The sequence below is a fragment of the Bos taurus genome, chromosome 2 (genome assembly GCF_002263795.3).
Source record: "Bos taurus isolate L1 Dominette 01449 registration number 42190680 breed Hereford chromosome 2, ARS-UCD2.0, whole genome shotgun sequence".
In the NCBI taxonomy this organism is placed as follows: Eukaryota; Metazoa; Chordata; class Mammalia; order Artiodactyla; family Bovidae; genus Bos; species Bos taurus.
In genome coordinates, this window is record NC_037329.1 from 89,469,395 (window position 1) to 89,487,341 (window position 17,947).

A 17,947-nucleotide genomic window follows, 5' to 3' on the forward strand; every position below is an offset into this window, starting at 1 on the left:
ACATGAGTCTGAGCAAGCTCTCGGAGCTGGTGATGGACAGGGAGGCCTGGCAATGCTATGCTGCAGTCCATGGGGTCACAGAGTTGGACAGGACTGAGCAACTGAACTGAACTGGTAGGAGACTAAGGAAGCAGATGAAGAGGCAAACAACTAATGCACAAACGGAGTAAAAATAAAACCTCTATCCTGAAGACACTGTGCGTCCCTATTTGTCCAGGTTTGTAACTGCCACAGTGCTTTTCGCACACACTATCTTACTGTTCCCCAGCTCTCTGATGACACATCCTCTAATTCGATAGTGTGTGCAAAAAGCACTGTGGATGTTAGAAACCTGGACACAGTTCAAAAGCATCAGTTCTTAGGCGCTGAGCTTTCTTTATGGTCCCTTGACTGACAGCATTAAGCATCAAAAGGAACTTGTTAGAAATGCACATTCTTGGGTTCCACACCGATGGGATTCAGGTGAGTCTCAGCAGTGCGTTTTAACAAATCCTCCAGCGCATCATACTCAGGAGGGAACTACGGAGACCACTGCAAGGATGGCGGCCGCAGTCGGAGGACCAAACTTCCTTCTGATCCCTACCTGGATTTTCCTCGCTCCTAGCAGTGGTAGTACACGACCCCACCCAGCCACCATCGCGGAGCAACGTTGCCCCGCTTCGGACTTAGCCTGTGCAAGCTCTTTCCAACTTCAGTCGGAGAAGAGGACAGAAAAAAACCTCCTTACTAAACTCCGCTCCTACCCACGAACGTCCTGGGCGTCCCCAGACTTCCGGCTTCAACTTCCGGCGCAGGGGGAGGGTGTGGGAGGGGGAGTGGGTGGAAGGGTCGGTGCGGAAGGGACTGGGGACGGACGTATCCAACTTCCTCGGCACCGGCGGGGGTGGTGGGGGATATTCGTTCTCCCAACCCCCTCCAGGTGCTAACTAAGAGGCCGGAGGACACGGCGGTGGAAGAAAGATGGGCTAGTCTAGTCTAAGTCCGGGAAATCGGGAACCCAATAAAAGAATAAAGAATCTTTGAAAATCACGTTCGCTTCCTTTCCCACCCTAGGCCGCTGAGCGGTGATCCAGGAGGGGTGGAGAAGGGTGGGTAGGGCACCGGGGGAAGAAATCTCGCGATAGGAGACCGGCCGGGGCGGGGGTGGCACCTCTTTCCTCCTCCTCCTCCTGGCGTTAGTTCCGGTAGCAGAGGAGACACCGCCGCAGTTGCTGCCACCTCCGGGGTTTCTGGCTCTTTTCTCATCGCCTTAAATTCGGTGAGTCGCTGGGCTTGCTCATCTCGGGCCGAGATTGCGGCCCCTAGTCGCTGGGTAGAGGGTGAGGGAGCCGGTGGGTCCTGTGCGGCCGGATTTGGATGGGCCCGGGCGGAGGCCGCCGCATGAAGCCGGACCAGATCTCGAGCTTGGATTCGGGGGTCGGAGCGGCTGCTTCAGCGGGGAGGTCGAGAGGCGGCTGCCCGGGCCGGAACGCGGGGCGCGGGTGTGCCCCGCGGCTCTACCGACGGAGGCAGTGGGCGAGGGAGGCCCTCGTCCAGCCCTGCCCGGCCTGGGTAACAAAGCCGCCGCGGCCTCTGTTGGGTGATGTACGCGTGGGGGTTCCGGCGGGCGGGGCGGCGGGGCCGCCACCACCACTGCGCCCGCCTCCACCGCCGCTGCTTTCGCTGGAGGGCGGGCGGATGTACGGGGCGGCGGGGCCCCCGGCGCGAAGCGCCTCGGCGCCTTTGGTCCGCTCGTTGCGGCGGCCGCCACCGCCGACCACGGGGTCAGTGGAGAAGGGGCTGCGGGCGAGGAGCAGCCCTTGGGCGGGGGTGGATTATCCGTCGCTGGGCTGGAGGCCCGGGAAGGGTTGAATGGGGAGACACGTGCCCCGGCAGGAGGCTTGCCTTGTAAGGTATGGGGTGGAGGAGGCTAGGCCCGCTCTCAGCCACCTTTTGCCGGCTGGAGTGGTGCAAGCCACCGCTACGGTCCCGGGCACGACTTGAGGGTAGGGTGGTGCTGCCCTCGGATGAAGGGATTAGCCTTCTGATAGCGTCTTTAAATTAACATACATGTTTTGGATACCTGCTAATTACGGTGGTCGTTTCTGTTAGCCCTCTGTGGTGCTCAGAGTAGTGGAAGATGAAGGCGAATTTAAACAGGAACAAGGAGGAGACTGTGCTTATGATGGGTGAATTGCCACTAGTCGCAGTGGCGCTGTGAAGTCATTTAAAAGTGGCCTTCACATTTCATCTTTAAATTGTAGAGAGAAATGCAGGTTTTGAACTTACATTTAATCAAGCAAAGGTAATTCTTTATGCCTTCCCAGGTCTACTGCTAGGCTGAAAGTGTATGTTCTATGTAGTTTATCCGTGACTAGGCCAAGGTTTGATGCTTTGTTTTTAAAATGGATGTTATGGCACTGATATTTTTAAGGCCTTATTTTCCCCCTTTAGGGTGTCTTTTATGAATAATCAAAAGCAGCAAAAGCCAACGCTATCAGGCCAGCGTTTTAAAACCAGAAAAAGAGGTAAATATTTATATTTTAATATCTTCTCTGCAGACCTCCAGAATAACTTATATTTTGGTTCCTCTGGCAGGCTATTGCTTAGTATTAAAACTTAAAGAGAAAGTGCCAGAAAGGAGCTTGAATTTGTAGTTGACTGCCATGTCAGATATCTTTACTGTTTCTTCTGCTTTTAAGATTTGTGATATCAACATAGATCTAAGCAAGCTGGTCTTTATTGTGAACATATAGTGACTCTAAACAGAAAAAAAAAGTATGGACTTCAGGGCTTCATTTTCACTCGCTAAATTTCATTTAAGCAAGATTTTGGTTGAGAGAAAAAGTCAATTTATAAAAGGAGAACTCCTAATGTGATTACTAGTTTCATCCAAGCTATGTGAACATTTGTGAGAGAAAAATCAGACTTTAACCCATGGAAGTTAATTATGGAACAGAGTTCACATTGCACTGTCTTTTGAAACTATTTCCTCACAGACTTAGGTTTTTGTTTTAAAGCACAAGAATTGCATTAACTACTTGTGTTTTATTATATACTTTGGGGAATATTGAATACTGTAGCAACTCACGATATAAAGTTAAATGAGATGTGGTCTCAGATATATTTTTTATTAGCTTTAATGTTTTACCCCTAAACTTTTCAATGTTATTGCTCAAAAGTACATATTGACCTTATCTTACAGGAAACTTTTAGGAAATAAAGAACTGGGTTGGCTACTGGTTATAAATTATGTTTTTCAACCCTGAGTGGCAGACACTTTGAGATGTATATTAAATAATCTTCTAATTTCTAATTGTAGCCTGCCACCTTACAGCAGGGAACAAGGAGTGTTTTGATTCTAGTCTTTGAAGATTCATTAAGTTTTAGGCCAGTAAATTTTCTCAAGAGGAAGAATAGTTGGGAACCAGAACAATTCTATAATGGAAAAGCCTGTATATGTTATCTGGTATAATACATTATCAAGTAGTTTTAATATTGTTGTTAGTATCAGGAAGATATGTCACTTTCCCAGTTGCAGATTGAGATAACTCATGGTCTCTTAGTTCTTGATAATTGGATCCTGATTTGCCTGGGACTGAATAGAGTTCCCAGGACATAAGCCTTTCAGTGTTGAAACAAGAAAAGTCCTAGGCAAACTTTGGTCACCCTGGTGCTATGTAGAAATTAAGACATCATCTAACCTAGATAGGGAAATCAAACCCTACCCTGGAGTGTGTAACAGCAGCACAGTAAAGGCTAGGTATATACCCAAGGCACTGCTTAGTGTGCTTTCTATTTTATTTATGTCGTTTAATATTCAGAACAACTTCATGAGATGGATCCTACTCTTAATCACCATTTACCTCAGGAACATTCAGACATGAAGAATGCACTAAGTTGCTCAACTTCAGATAGCTAAGTGCTGATCTCAGTTTAAATCAGGCAGTTTAAATCCAGAGCCCCTACTCATAACTGCTGCATGTCATGTATTGGATACTCAAAAAATGTACTTTCTAGAAATTACCTTAATAAGTATTAGAGTGATTTTTTTTTTTAAGTAGAAAGTGTTATGGTCATTTAAAGAAAATCAAGAGGTGTCCATACTTAGACAAAATTTCACTCAGGAATAAAGTTTACCTGAGGTATAGAAGATATCTTGAATTTGACACATTCCAGGTGGAAATTGTCTCCTAGCAGTAGGAACACACCAGCTCATTTAGGTCACTTAGGAGACCTGTGTGAAAAAATAGAGAAAAGCCATACACTTCTTGTGATAGGCAGTCCTGTCTTGCACTCGTAGAGGTGCAACTTGCAAAGGATGTGTATTTAGTCCCCTGTTGTGTTTGCTTGTGTTACAGGTCTTAGGCAATTAAGTAGCGTTTGTTTTTTCCAGGTATTGAAATAAGTGAAATTGTAATGAATGTGGTTAACTTACTCAGTAGTTAGAGCTTCATAGGGCAGTGGTTTCATGCCCTTTTAAAACTTAAATGTTTTGGGGTTTTCCCTCCAGATGAAAAAGAGAGGTTTGACCCTACTCAGTTTCAAGACTGCATTATTCAAGGCTTAACTGAAACTGGTACTGATTTGGAAGCAGTAGCAAAGTTTCTTGATGCTTCTGGAGCAAAACTTGATTACCGACGATATGCAGAAACACTCTTTGACATCCTGGTGGCTGGCGGAATGCTGGGTAAGTGTCCGGGTCTTATGAGAAGTGTGTTGTATGGGGATTATGTAAAACCCAGCATATGAACTGTTTGACAGACATATCAAATCAGGATGGCTTTGTTTCTGTTTGTTTTCTTTTTTTTTACCCCCTATGGATTTTCACTTTTTTTTTCCCTTCTCCAATTATAGTAAATTTGCAGATCGCCTTGCTCTGTATAGCTTTATATTTGAAACCCATGACAGAACCATAACATTTGGAGAAGACTTTTCAGTCGGATACATAAGTCCCAAAACATCTGTCATCAGTGATTTTTCCAACTCATGTTTGCATACTCTGAGTTAATGAAGAAATCTGTATCTCTTGTTCTGTCTTACCAAATACTTCATACAGACAAGCCTCCATATCCAAAGTTCCACATCCATGGATTCAACTCAACTGTGGATCAAAAATTTTCCAGGGAGGGGAGGAGCAGAAAGTTCCAAAAAGTAAAACTTGCATTTTCTGTATCCAGCAACTATTTTTTAGCATTTACGTTGTATTTGATATTACGTACAACCTAGAGACCGTTAAAATATACAGAAGGATAAATGCAGGTTGTATACAAATACTATGCCCCTGGTAACCCTGGTTCAATTCCTGGGTTGGGGAGATCCCCTGGAGAAGGGATAGGCTACCCACTCCAGTATTCATGGGCTTCCCTGGTGGCTCAGGTAGTAAGGAATCTGCCTGCAATGCAGGAGACCTGGGTTTTATCCTTGGGTTGGGAAGATCCTCTGGAGGAGGGCATGGCAACCCACTCCAATATTCTGGCCTGGAGGATCCCCAGGGACAAAGGAGCCTGGTGGGTTACAGTCGGTTGGTTCACAAAGAGTCGGACACAACTGAGTGACTAAGCACACACATTCCCTTTTATATAAGGGACTTGAGTACTGACAGATTTTGGTGTCCACTAGAGTCCTGGAGTCAATTCAGGACAGTACTATACCTGAGTCCATAGGGTGGCGGAGTTGGACACAGCTTAGCAATTGAACAACAAGTAACTGAAGCCTAATTCTGCATTCTTCTATGTATTAGTCACTAGCTAATTATCAATCACTTAGAATGTGCCGAGTACAAATTGAGAGTACACATTGGATTTTGAAGACAATGTTAAATAGAATAAGACATCTCAATAATACTTTGAATACTAAAGTGTTAATATTTTTGATGTGTTGGGTTAAAGTATATCAAAATTAATTTCACTTCTTATTTTTAATGTGGCTGCTAGGAGATTTAGAATTACATTATGTGGCTCACATTATATTTCTACTCATAGCCCTGCTAATTTACTCCTGCCTTCACTCTCAGCAGCTCAGGATATCTTAACAGAATGTGCTACTTAGTTATATATCCTCAGTTGATGCTGGTAATGTCATTTCCATGGCTCCCTAAAATATTCCAAAATGTTTTCACAGTAACATTGTATTGAACCTCATACCAGCCTGCTGGAATGAGAACTGTTATTTATGTACATGAAGAATGGAGGCTTAGAGAGTCTTCCATAGCTTGCATGTAGTCAAACAGTTGCTCAGTGGTGGAACTGTGAAATCAGAAAGAAAGGTTGAAATAATTATTAATTTTAAATGAATGTCATTGCAATTTTTTTTGTGAAATATACTTTAGCCCCAGGTGGTACACTGGCAGATGACATGATGCGTACAGATGTCTGTGTGTTTGCAGCACAAGAAGACCTAGAGACCATGCAAGCATTTGCTCAGGTAAATTAAACTTTACATAATTCAGTTAGCTGTTATCCATTTGGCTAATGTTTAAGGAATAGTCTGTTTTTAAGAGGTTGGTGGTAGAAGGTTGAAGGAATTTGAGCTGAAAGTTTAGAGGTGTTCTTGGTGTACAGTATGATTTGGAAACTTAAAAATGCATTGAAGAAAAAAAAAATAGGAAAAAAATTGAATTAACTTTTCCTTTTCTTGTTTGTTTTTCTAGAATTAATTCATTTTTTTTTTTTTTTAAGGAAAAAAGTCAAGCTGAAAAAGGAAAATCAGTTCCCTATCATGATTTCCATCATTAAATTACTCTACATATAGCTTTTTAAAGTTGAATGAGTTATAGGCAGATTAGCTTCTTTATCAGTCAAAATCTCATTTGAAAGTTCATACAAGTATATCTAACCTAAGGGTTGTTGTCTTTGTCATTCAGAAAGTAGAACTATATTTTATGATCATCTGTTAATATCCTACAGATAGGTAAATGACTTGTATTTGAGCAGTAATTAATTTGTGCTTTGATACTTTGGCAATAAAAGTCTATTGGGGCTGGTGATTAAAGTGTTAACATTATTGGTATATTGTAGGATTTTGGAAAGGACAAGACTTCCTAAGCTGATTAAACATCTAATGAAAGGCTCATTTCTTTGCTGTTCTAGAGATACTGTGGAGAGGTCTTAGTTTCCCTGATTTAGATCTTTTGGGTATCTGACATTTCTACATATGAAGTTATTCAGTTCCTTCATTAATTCTTACAGGTTTTTAACAAGTTAATCAGGCGCTACAAATACCTGGAGAAAGGTTTTGAAGATGAAGTTAAAAAGGTATGAGCAGCAATATCCTTTGTGGAAAACAAAAGGTTGGGGGCCAAAGAAGGGGATGTTAAATCCTAATTCTGCCATGGATTTGAGATAATTTTAGATATTTAGGTGGGCTGTCTTTGAAATGAAGTTTGGAGTATATCATGTAGTTTAATTTGCTGTACACTGTTTCTTAGTTCTGTGTTCAAACAAGTGGCAAAGGGGTAAAAATCCAAGTGGAGTTTGTTCAAAAGTCAGAGTAACAGATCAGAGCTAAATACCTTGACAAAGAGAAATTTACCATGCTTGCTGTCAGAGTCAGATAGTATACATATCAGTGCACAGAAAATTTGGTAAAGTTAATTTTAACTCATTCAATACTCTCAAAAGCCCTGTGTAGCAAGTTTTATTTTACACATTTACATGTGTAAAATACATGAACGAGATGAGACTGCGCCAGAGGTTAAGTGACTTGCCTAAGATTATTCAGTATTATAACAGATATAAACTTGAGTGGTTAGACCTCAGAGCCCATAGTTTTAACCAATATAATATGCTTTACTGCTTCTCTTTATATAATACAGTTGCTCTTTCTTTTAACCCTTGACTATTTACTTTTATAGCTGCTGCTGTTCTTAAAGGGTTTTTCAGAGTCGGAAAGGAACAAGCTGGCTATGTTGACTGGTGTTCTTCTGGCTAATGGAACACTTAATGCATCCATTCTTAATAGCCTTTACAATGAGAATTTGGTTAAAGAAGGTAATCAACCTTTCATAAATGGATAATCTCTAGTTGGCTGAGAGTGGTGTAGATAAGAGCATAAAAGATGAACTGATATAAAAGTTAGGATATAGTTTGTATAGATTCGACTTGTGATAGTGATAGTTTTTTTAACTAGTATCCTTGAATTTAATTGGTTCATTTCATTTCAGTCATTTAATGTATAACTTTAGCATTTAGACACACACCAAATATCCAGGGTCTAGACAAAATGTGATTGATTGTAAAGTAAAAATAGAAATGCTGTGGAAACCCAGAGAGATTAATTCCAATTGGGACACTTGGGAACATTTTGAATAGAGAAATGGGGGAAATGGCAAGCTGAAAAGAAAAACAAGTTCCCTTTTATGATTTCCATAGTTAAATTGTTCTGTACAGTAACTTAAAAGCTAATTTTTTTTTTTACTGCTTTGATTACTGAGTATTTAACATGCCTTAATGTAATTCTCAGAACAACCCTGTCAAATGTAAGAATCGTCACTCTTATTTTACACATCATAAAAATCTAACTTGACTAACAGTACACAACTAACAAGTGGTAGAGTAGAGGAATTGGAATGGGTTGGTAAACAGTGGCAGAGGGAGGTTTAGGGGTAGGTTTGGGGATAAAGTGAATAATCCTGTGTGCTGGACCTTCAGAGAGAGGACATGGGGAGACAAAGTCATTGAAATCCATGAAGGTACTTCTGTTAAATAAGCTCTGTTTTTCTACAGGGGTTTCAGCAGCTTTTGCTGTAAAGCTCTTTAAATCATGGATAAATGAAAAAGATATCAATGCAGTAGCTGCAAGTCTTCGGAAAGTGAGCATGGATAACAGACTGATGGTTTGTGACTTTTCATTCTTCACTTTCTTGACAACACTTAAGGAAAATGTGATCGGCAGCTTTCCCATTTTTAATCTGTGAGAAGAGGGAAAGTGTTTTTTGAATGATTTGAAGACCATTTAACCAGATTAAATTCTCATTTCAGGAACTTTTTCCTGCCAATAAACAAAGCGTTGAACACTTCACAAAGTATTTTACTGAGGCAGGCTTGAAAGAGCTTTCAGAATATGTTCGGAATCAGCAAACCATAGGAGCTCGTAAGGAACTCCAGAAAGAACTTCAAGAACAGATGTCCCGTGGTGATCCATTTAAGGATGTAAGTATTTCACCAGGGTGAGTTTTAATAATAGCTGTAGAATGTTATGCTGGGGCTTTGCCTCAGTCTTTTTCATATTTGGTGCCTAACATGTGCCCCAAAATCCAAATAGTTGGGGATTTTGTAGGGTGCAGGCCAATAGACAGACCTTTCTGTTTCCATCATGGGCTTTTCTTAGGTAGTGTGCTTATGTGTAACATAAGGTTTAGAAGTAGAAGTCTATACCTTCTAGTTTTAAAAGTTATGTGGTTGTATGTGGTCTCCGGGTCTTTGCTAGTTGCATGGAAAGGTCTTATGCTTTTTGTAAGTTTGATACGTATAGTATCAAACTTAGTTCTATACTAAATATTATACTTATTTCTGCACGAAATTTGGATTCTTTGCAGATAATTTTGTATGTCAAGGAAGAAATGAAAAAAAACAACATCCCAGAACCCGTTGTCATTGGAATAGTGTGGTCCAGCGTAATGAGCACTGTGGAATGGAACAAAAAAGAGGAGCTTGTAGCAGAGCAAGCCATCAAGCACTTGAAGGTATTAGAATTGTGCCTGATAAAACATTATTTTTGTAAGTGGGGATAAGTGCACTGTCTGAACTTTTCCAAAAGGATTTATCAAATCCTATGGTTTCTGGGGGTAAACCACCAGTAAGTAGACAAATAACATTAAATATTGGTGATAATCTTTTAAAAAGTCTTAACTTGGGCTTTCTGTTGCTCACAGGATAAAAACAAATACATGTTTAAAAGTAGCTTAAACCTATAATTTGGTGTTTGCTTTTGAAAGAATATTGAAAAATAGGAGGATTCTCTCTTTTTTCCCTTTAAAATATTAAGATTGTAGTTGGAGTTATCTGGAATCCTTGGTTTAGTATTGCCTCTTTGATTTAAATGCTTAAGAGATTTTTCTGCCTTTTTAAAACAAAACAAAACAAAAAACTTCCACTAACAGAATATATAGTGATTGTAAAAGATGAGTTGTGGTCTTTTAGGAGTTTGTACTGAATGTACCCAATTCAGTACATTCAGTACAAATCCATTGTACTGAATGACTAAATCTTTTCTCTTTTCCCTTTAAAAGCAATACAGCCCTCTACTTGCTGCCTTTACAACTCAAGGTCAGTCTGAGCTGACTCTGTTACTGAAGATTCAGGAGTACTGCTATGACAACATTCATTTCATGAAAGCCTTCCAGAAAATAGTGGTGCTTTTTTATAAAGGTAAATTTTGAATTTTGTTAATATGTTTATTGCAAAACCTAGAAAACTCAATAATTCTAATGAATAGTTCTCTGAACATCAGCACCCTAAAGTATTTCACTCTAATCATAGGGCTGAGTTGTCTGAAATAATTGGATACATTTTAGTGCATTATCATTAAAACATCTCTAAAGCCTTCTTGATGAGCCTCAGACTTCACCTGCTGCAGTCCTCTTCCCCAGACAAATGATTTTCTTGGTTCCCATATTTTAAACCTAGAGGCCCACCTGCATCCCCAGATTTTTTTTTTTTTTTTAGCACCCTGTGCTTTGGTGATTATCAACTTGTGGTTAGGTTTCCTTAAAGTATCTATACCTCCACTTACTTCCTCCAGATTTAGAAGTAAGTCTTTAAAATCCTCATTTAAAATTCTGGAAAAGTTAATAAATAACTTTTAATTTTATCGATAAAACACTGGACTTTTAAGTAAAATCACAGTACCACACGTAAAATAATCTTTTTAATTATCTATCAAATATCCCTAATCATTTATCACAAGATTTCTCAGCCTTGACACTACTGTTTTGGGCCAGAAAGCTGTTTTGTAGATGGCTGTCCCGTGCATTATAGAGTGTTTATCAGCATCCCTGGCATCAGCCAGCAGGCACCAGTAGCACATCTCCCCAGTGCAACAACCAGCAGCGTCTGTACACATTGTCTGATGTCCCCAGGGGATCAGGTTGCCTTTGGTTGAGAGAATCACTCTACAAGTTGATAAAAAGTTTCTTAGTATATGGTTCTCATTTCATCTTTTCTACTTTTCTTTAAAAAATTTGTTGAAGAAACTAGTTGAGTGTTGAATACAGATTTGTTTTTGTAAGCAACAAAAATAATTGGTTTTCCTCTACATTTCAATAAAAACAAAATTGCTAATGAGGTATGTGCACCTTAGGGAGTTTCTAACTCTGCCTTAGTTATGGAAGTACTGTATGAATACTCCACAAATGTAAAGGTTGTTCTCTTCTTTACAGCTGAAGTTCTGAGTGAAGAACCCATTCTAAAATGGTATAAAGATGCACACGTTGCCAAGGGGAAGAGTGTCTTCCTTGAGCAAATGAAAAAGTTTGTAGAGTGGCTCAAAAATGCTGAAGAAGGTAAGTCTTTTCATTTGTGCAGTCTGTTTGGTAAAGCCTGAGAACTTATTTTAATGTGGACAAGAATATGTCCATACATGTCATCTTTCATTCAGATACCATTTTGTACCTAAAGTACAGATTTTTGTTCATTCATGACACACCTCCAAAAACTCATTTACTTTAAGGCAGGGGAGGAAAACTGGACTTCAGGTATTTTGATGAATTGGCCATAATACTAAAATTCTTAGGAAAATTGAAAATTTTGAGAATGTGTGTATTAGTCAATCACTCATGTCCAACTCTGGAACCCCATGGGCTGTAGCCTCCCAGACTCCTCTGTCCATGGAATTCTCCAGGCAAGAATACTGGAGTTGGGTTGCCATGCCCTCCAGGGGATCTTCCCAACCCCAGGACTGAACCCGGGTTTCCTGCATTGCAGATTTCTTTATCATTTGAGCCACCAGGGAAGTCCAAATATTTATGAATTTTGAGATTCACAGATGCATACTTTTTGATATCCTCATGAGTAGATCATTATTAATAAAAATTTTTTTAAGTAAAGTTAATAAATGGAACTTTTACTTTCTGATATCATGTAATGCTTGATTGCACTTTTCCCCTTTTCTAGAATCTGAGTCTGAAGCTGAAGAAGGTGACTGAATTTTGAAACTACACCCTCAGTAAAGCAAACAGGAGTTGTAGATAAAATGTCATGTCTCATGTGTCCTGGTTCTTACATCTTCCTACCTCCCTATATCAAGCATGATATAAGGGCTTTCATGGCAAATTTTATTTTAACTGTTTCTATGGTTACTGGAAATGTTGGATTTAGTTTCTAAAACCATGTTTTAAGTAGCTGCAGGAGCTATAGATTTGAATCTGATGTTGCATTAGTCTTTTCAGTTATCTTCTACCTCCTGTATTTTCTACTGTAATAATGTAATTTAAGGCCTTCCACAATGAACAGTTCACTTTATTCCCTGGGTTTTCTATATAAACAGTTTTCAAGATATGATTTGGTTAAAAATAATTTGTTATAAAAATTCTGTTTGCAAATTAAACTGTAAAAGTATCCAATGTCTCAGAAGGCAATGATTTGTGTGATAATTTGATATGCCCAAAGCCCTGCTCATCAATGAAAACTATCATATACAGTAATTGAATTCATTAACATGAATCTTGAGTATCTGGACCATTGCTTCCATGTTAACATTTTCTTGGCATTTTTAGCCCCAGATGTACTTGAGCTCAATTGTCTGCTCTCTGATTTTCATTCCCTAAAATGAAGCCATGGAGAACAAACTTGAAAGTGGGGTATTTGGGAAATTGTATGTGGCAAAGGTAGTGGGAAGAGAAAAATTAAGCTTTTCCCCATTGAGAAACTTCTGCATTCAGTTTGTTTCTTTCCACACAAAACAAATGAATATTCTTTTCACAAAGCCATTTTCAAATATACCTTGGAAAAAGCCTTGTCATTTAAAGTATTTTACACTTACCCTGCACTTAGATTCATGAGAGAGGACTGAAAATAGTGCGAGTAAAGCAAATGACTGTACTAAACCCAGAAAATTGTTGAAAGAAAAATGATCAGCATGTTCTAACTGGGACTCCAAATACAACTCAATATTGCCTGTTGGCTTAGCGTATTTGTTGTAAAGAGTGAAGTGAGGTGATAATGATGTATTCCTACTTGGTCATAGTGGACCAGCTTCATTCTCTTCACAGGTTCATTTATGACTCAATTATCTGGCTGTTAACCTAGTTGCCAGTTTTTCTAATTGCCATGAGCCAAATATCTCTTCTATACAGTTGATCCATTTATTTTAATGGCTGCCTGTTTACTTTCCATCTTTTCTTGCTGCTACCTGTCTTTATATGTAGTCATTAGAAAACAAAGTGTGGCCACGCTTTTTGCTGGAAAGATTTCATGTTGAAAGTGAACACTTTGCAAGTTTTTTGACTGGTGAAAGAAACAAACTTGGAATAATGCCACAAGAGACTTGGGTGGGAATTGCCTTTTTCAAAGGTGCCATTCTTATGAGCCAAGAATTTGTGTTTAGAAGTTTATCTTGAGGGAATAACATGTAATATAGTTTGAAATAAAGATATAACCTTATGAAGAGCATTATAATTGATACCATTGTGAAGGGGGTGAAGTTGTTAAATGAATGACTTTTGATAAAGCTTTCATGCACAGGCAAAATGTATTCACTAGGTTTCTACATAGTGATCTGCTTTTACTTTGTAATTTGTAGTCCTCAAAAGACTTTTTTTAAAAAATAAAGTCCATCCTTACACTTAGGTTTATATAGGTCAGTCTTCTTTTTTTTTTTTTTTTTTAGTTTTTGTTTGTAAATTCCATGCTGATACCTAGTGGTAACTGTATGTTATGTGTCAGATGTATCTACTGTGTAACCATTAAATAATTGCTCTTTTCATCCTTATGACTCCCAACTTCACAGAATTCTGATGTAGCAGAAATTACATTAACATTTCTACAACCAAACCATTGCATGTTGCTGCAGTACAGAGTGTACCTTGTTTATTATATACTGTGTATAGTGAAAGTGTATGTAGTTTTCCAGAAAACTACATTATGATCTTTGATCAGTTTTTTCCTTCATAATGACAAGGTAGTGTTTACTTACTACAATATTAACAGTAAATGGATGTCACCTATGACAGTGTAGTGTAAAGAAAGGGAATGCTTTCTAAAAAGACTTAGCAGATTTTCATTCTGAATTTTAAGTGGCAATTTTGAGTCTCAGCTGCCAGTGCCAACCTCAAATATGTAAATATAGATGTTAAGATTGTACTTGTAATCATGATCCGATAAATGTTCATTGATTTTCCTAACTTGGTGTCAGTTTCTAAGGATAAATCTCCTCTTAGATACCATAATTAAATGTGTACTTAGAGCTGATTAAATTTCTTAATTATTCTGGGAGTATTGTCCTAGAGACATTTATTATATTCTTAAGAAAATTCCAAATGCCACAGGATATTTTAACACAGCATAGTGATGGTGGGGAGAAGAAATGCTTATGACTGAGATTTATTTCCAATTCAATGTTTTTAAGGGTTTTTTTCTCATCAACCCTATCCCTAAAGCATTTTAAACTTTAACAGTACACCAGTGAATTTTTTTTGGCCATACTACGTGGCTTGCAGGATCTCAGTTCCCCAACCAGGGTTTGAACGTGTGCCCTCAGCATTGAAAACATGGAGTCCTAACCACTGGACCACCAGGGAATTCCCCCAATGAATTTTAGTATCACATATATGCTGTATATGTATTGTATCTGCTTTTTACATGAAAAGAATAAGGGGGGTTTGGAGGTCCTGTTTGGGAGTGACACTGCCCCCATTTGAGAACTCACACCCTAATGTATTTTTTAAGGGGAGGACCACCTAGTGGCAGACGTTTGCATTGGCAGACATACCTTTATGTGTGTCCAAATCCTGAAGCAGTATTGTTTTCTGCCAGTCACCATCATTTAACAGCTATGCTTTACACCCTTCCTGCCACAGGCATGAGACAAATCATTTCCCGTTGGCTTTGGACGTCTTGATCGATTCTTGCTTGATTTGGAAATGTATTCATAATTAGAACCATTCAGGTTCCTTCTCATCTATAAAAATCAGTTAAAATCCTAGGTGAATGATCTAATTAAAGTAGGTATAACACATTGATAAATGGCATTGAAATTTTACCAGTGAGTCTACAGTCATACCCAAGTAAGCTGCTTGCAGGAACTGATAGAACTATTATTGGCTGGTTGAAAATGTAACATAGATGCCAAAGTTTTAGTGTACTTTATTAATACCTAGACTACTGAATTACCTTTGTAAAAATTTCCTCCGATGCTATTTACAGGTGCCATGTTAAACAGGCTATTGCATTTCTGTGACAATTCTAGTAAACTGCCTTGCTGTGATCTTTCATGTAAAATATTAGTGCTCTAGTATTGATAAAGAGTATGTCTGTTCACCAGCCTACTGAGGCCTAATGGTTTCACATATAATTATTAAGAAATATGTTTTTAGATGGCTTTATATAAGCGGAATCTAGAAAATAAGTGCTTTTGACTTCAAAATAATGAATTTATAATTGGCCTCTGTCTAAAAAACTTGAATTGCAGTGGATTTGTACTTAAACACAATCTTGCATAATTGTATGAAATTTGGTTTGGATCAGAAAGATTTCCAAACTCCCTTTCCCTCTATTTTTTTTTCTTTCTATATAACTATGGCTATTAGCCACCATACCAAATCCAGTCGTTTTAATTTTCCAATGCACTTATAATCCTTTTATCTTTATTCCAAGATTATAATTTCACCTCTTAATGAATTGAAAAAAGGGTGAGAATATTTTACAAATTCACTCAATTGCTGTCAAGTTATTAACTCAATTAACCTTTAAGTAAAGGCTTCAACTGCTTGTGCCTACTCTAGTGCCCTAGAGGAGACAGCGGCAACAAATCTATTCAGTCCTTTGCTTCGTAGACTTTATCGAGAGGGACCAATATCTCATTAAACTGTGATACAATTAGAATGTTTATAGTTGTATTAGTGTAGGTCTGCAAACTATGCATTCAATATGTATAATGAATTTGGGGTGCTACAAAGTTATCAAATATAATTGAGTTGTTTCAGGGAATTTCCAGTCAGTGTAATAACCATTTTAAAATATCTTAGGATGAAAATAGTTTAAACCATTTTTTTTAAAGCTGAACTCCTGAAGGCTGTGCTTCAAGTTGACTTAGAGGTAAACATTGGGGAAATACAGACTGAAAAATACTCTATTCAGAAAGGTGTTCTACATTCTCTGGCATCTTAAGAATAAAATATTATCTCTGTAAGTACACTTTATTTCCATTCTAGTTAGGATTAATGGATCCTGGCATGGCAAACAGCTGAAGAATGGAGAAAACGGGATAGCTGATAATCCAGATAGTTCTTGACACTCTGAACAACCTCAAGTACAGCCGTTCAAGCCAGTAATTACATTGCTGCATTATTTCTGTGTTTAACTGTGAAATTTGCTTCTTGCCTGTACCCTTGAAGTTGAATAAAATTTCATGAACTCCTTACTAATGTAAAAAGAAGAGCAATGACTTGCACTGGTTGTTGTCAATAACCTTTGAGTGCTGGAGTTGTTGAAAACTAGGTCCTTTTCCTGGTCCTTTCTGTTTTGCCTTCGTGTTTAAAAACCATCAAAAGGCTTGTGCCCTCAGAAGACAGTTATCTCCAGATAATGTTTGCTTTCGTTTGACTCACATGTACTTCAAACTCCCATCCAAACCTGTGCACATTCAAAAAATGCCATCTACCCTCTCCAGAAAGCTTCAGGTCCCTTCTCTTTCCTTCTCACATCTAAGAGATCAAATACTGCCCATTCCAATTACAAAATCACTTCTCTCCAAAGCCATCACCTGAATTGAAGCCATCAGCATCTCTTACGGAGAAGGCAATGGCACCCCACTCCAGTACTCTTGCCTGGAAAATCCCATGGACGGAGGAGCCTGGAAGGCTGCAGTCCATGGGGTCGTTGAAGGTCGGATGTGACAGAGCGACTTCACTTTCACTTTTCACTTTCATGCATTGAAGGAGATGGCAACCCACTCCAGTGTTCTTGCGTGGAGAATCCCAGGGATAGGGGAGCCTGGTGGGCTGCCGTCTATGGGGTCGTACAGAGTCAGACACAACTGAAGTGGCTTAGTAGCAGCAAGCATTAAATTTTAGTTGAATATGTGAAGGAATAAGTCTGGTGTTTCCTAGATTAGAATACTGAAGTTGAGTGTATAAAAAAATGAACTTCTGGGGATGTTTACATGTAGAATTAACTCTGTTACATGAATTTGACAAGATTAATCCAAGATTTCTCTTCAGTAGTTAGGGTTGCTGTGACTGATGTGGCCAGGATTAGAGTCTCATTCAGCAGAGATGCTTTGCTGAGTTTAGGACTATGGAGGTGAGCAGGACTGGGTGTCAAAATTCAGGCCTGTGGAACGGAGCAGGTAATCAAGAGTGCTGCTGCTGCTGCTAAGTCACTTCAGTCGTGTCCGACTCTGTGCGACCCCATAGACAGCAGCCCACCAGGCTCCCCCATCCCTGGGATTCTCCAGGCAAGAACACTGGAGTGGGTTGCCATTTCCTCCTCCAATGCATGAAAGTGAAAAGTGAAAGTGAAGTTGCTCAGTCATGTCCAACTCTTTGCAACCCCATAGACTGCACCCTACCAGGTTCCTCCGTCCATGGGATTCTCCAGGCAAGAGTACTGGAGTGGGGTGCCATTGCCTTCTCCGAATCAAGAGTGAGGTGAGTGCAAAACAAAGACATTTGAGGTACTAGCAAGTTGGAGAGTTCACTTTCAAGGGCTTTCTATAATCTAATGCCACAAGAAACATCACACCAGAAGAAATACGGTTTGTAAGCCCTCAGCATCAAAACTGCACGCCTTCTTGAAACAATCTTGGATGA

General features: G+C 39.2%; 1 protein-coding gene across 3 annotated transcripts; it reads left to right on the plus strand.

Annotated features, from left to right (window-relative positions):
* The first annotated feature begins 1,128 nt into the window (after nt 1-1,128).
* BZW1 (basic leucine zipper and W2 domains 1) lies at nt 1,129-16,574 on the plus strand. 3 transcript variants are annotated; one of them, NM_001206613.2, is made up of 12 exons: nt 1,129-1,258; nt 2,434-2,507; nt 4,493-4,669; nt 6,311-6,405; nt 7,170-7,235; nt 7,835-7,970; nt 8,706-8,815; nt 8,961-9,131; nt 9,518-9,664; nt 10,211-10,349; nt 11,360-11,482; nt 12,093-16,574. In NM_001206613.2, exons 2-12 carry the CDS (start codon nt 2,444-2,446, stop codon nt 12,122-12,124), a joined length of 1,260 nt encoding a protein of 419 aa, NP_001193542.1. In that variant the 5' UTR covers nt 1,129-1,258; nt 2,434-2,443; the 3' UTR covers nt 12,125-16,574. The 3 variants fall into 3 exon arrangements, with proteins under 3 accessions (NP_001193542.1, XP_059748302.1, XP_024855583.1); XM_059892319.1 differs by having other exon boundaries at nt 1,178-1,763; nt 12,093-13,765; XM_024999815.2 differs by lacking the exons at nt 1,129-1,258; nt 2,434-2,507; nt 6,311-6,405 and having other exon boundaries at nt 4,592-4,675; nt 12,093-13,765.
* The last annotated feature ends 1,373 nt before the right edge of the window (nt 16,575-17,947 follow it).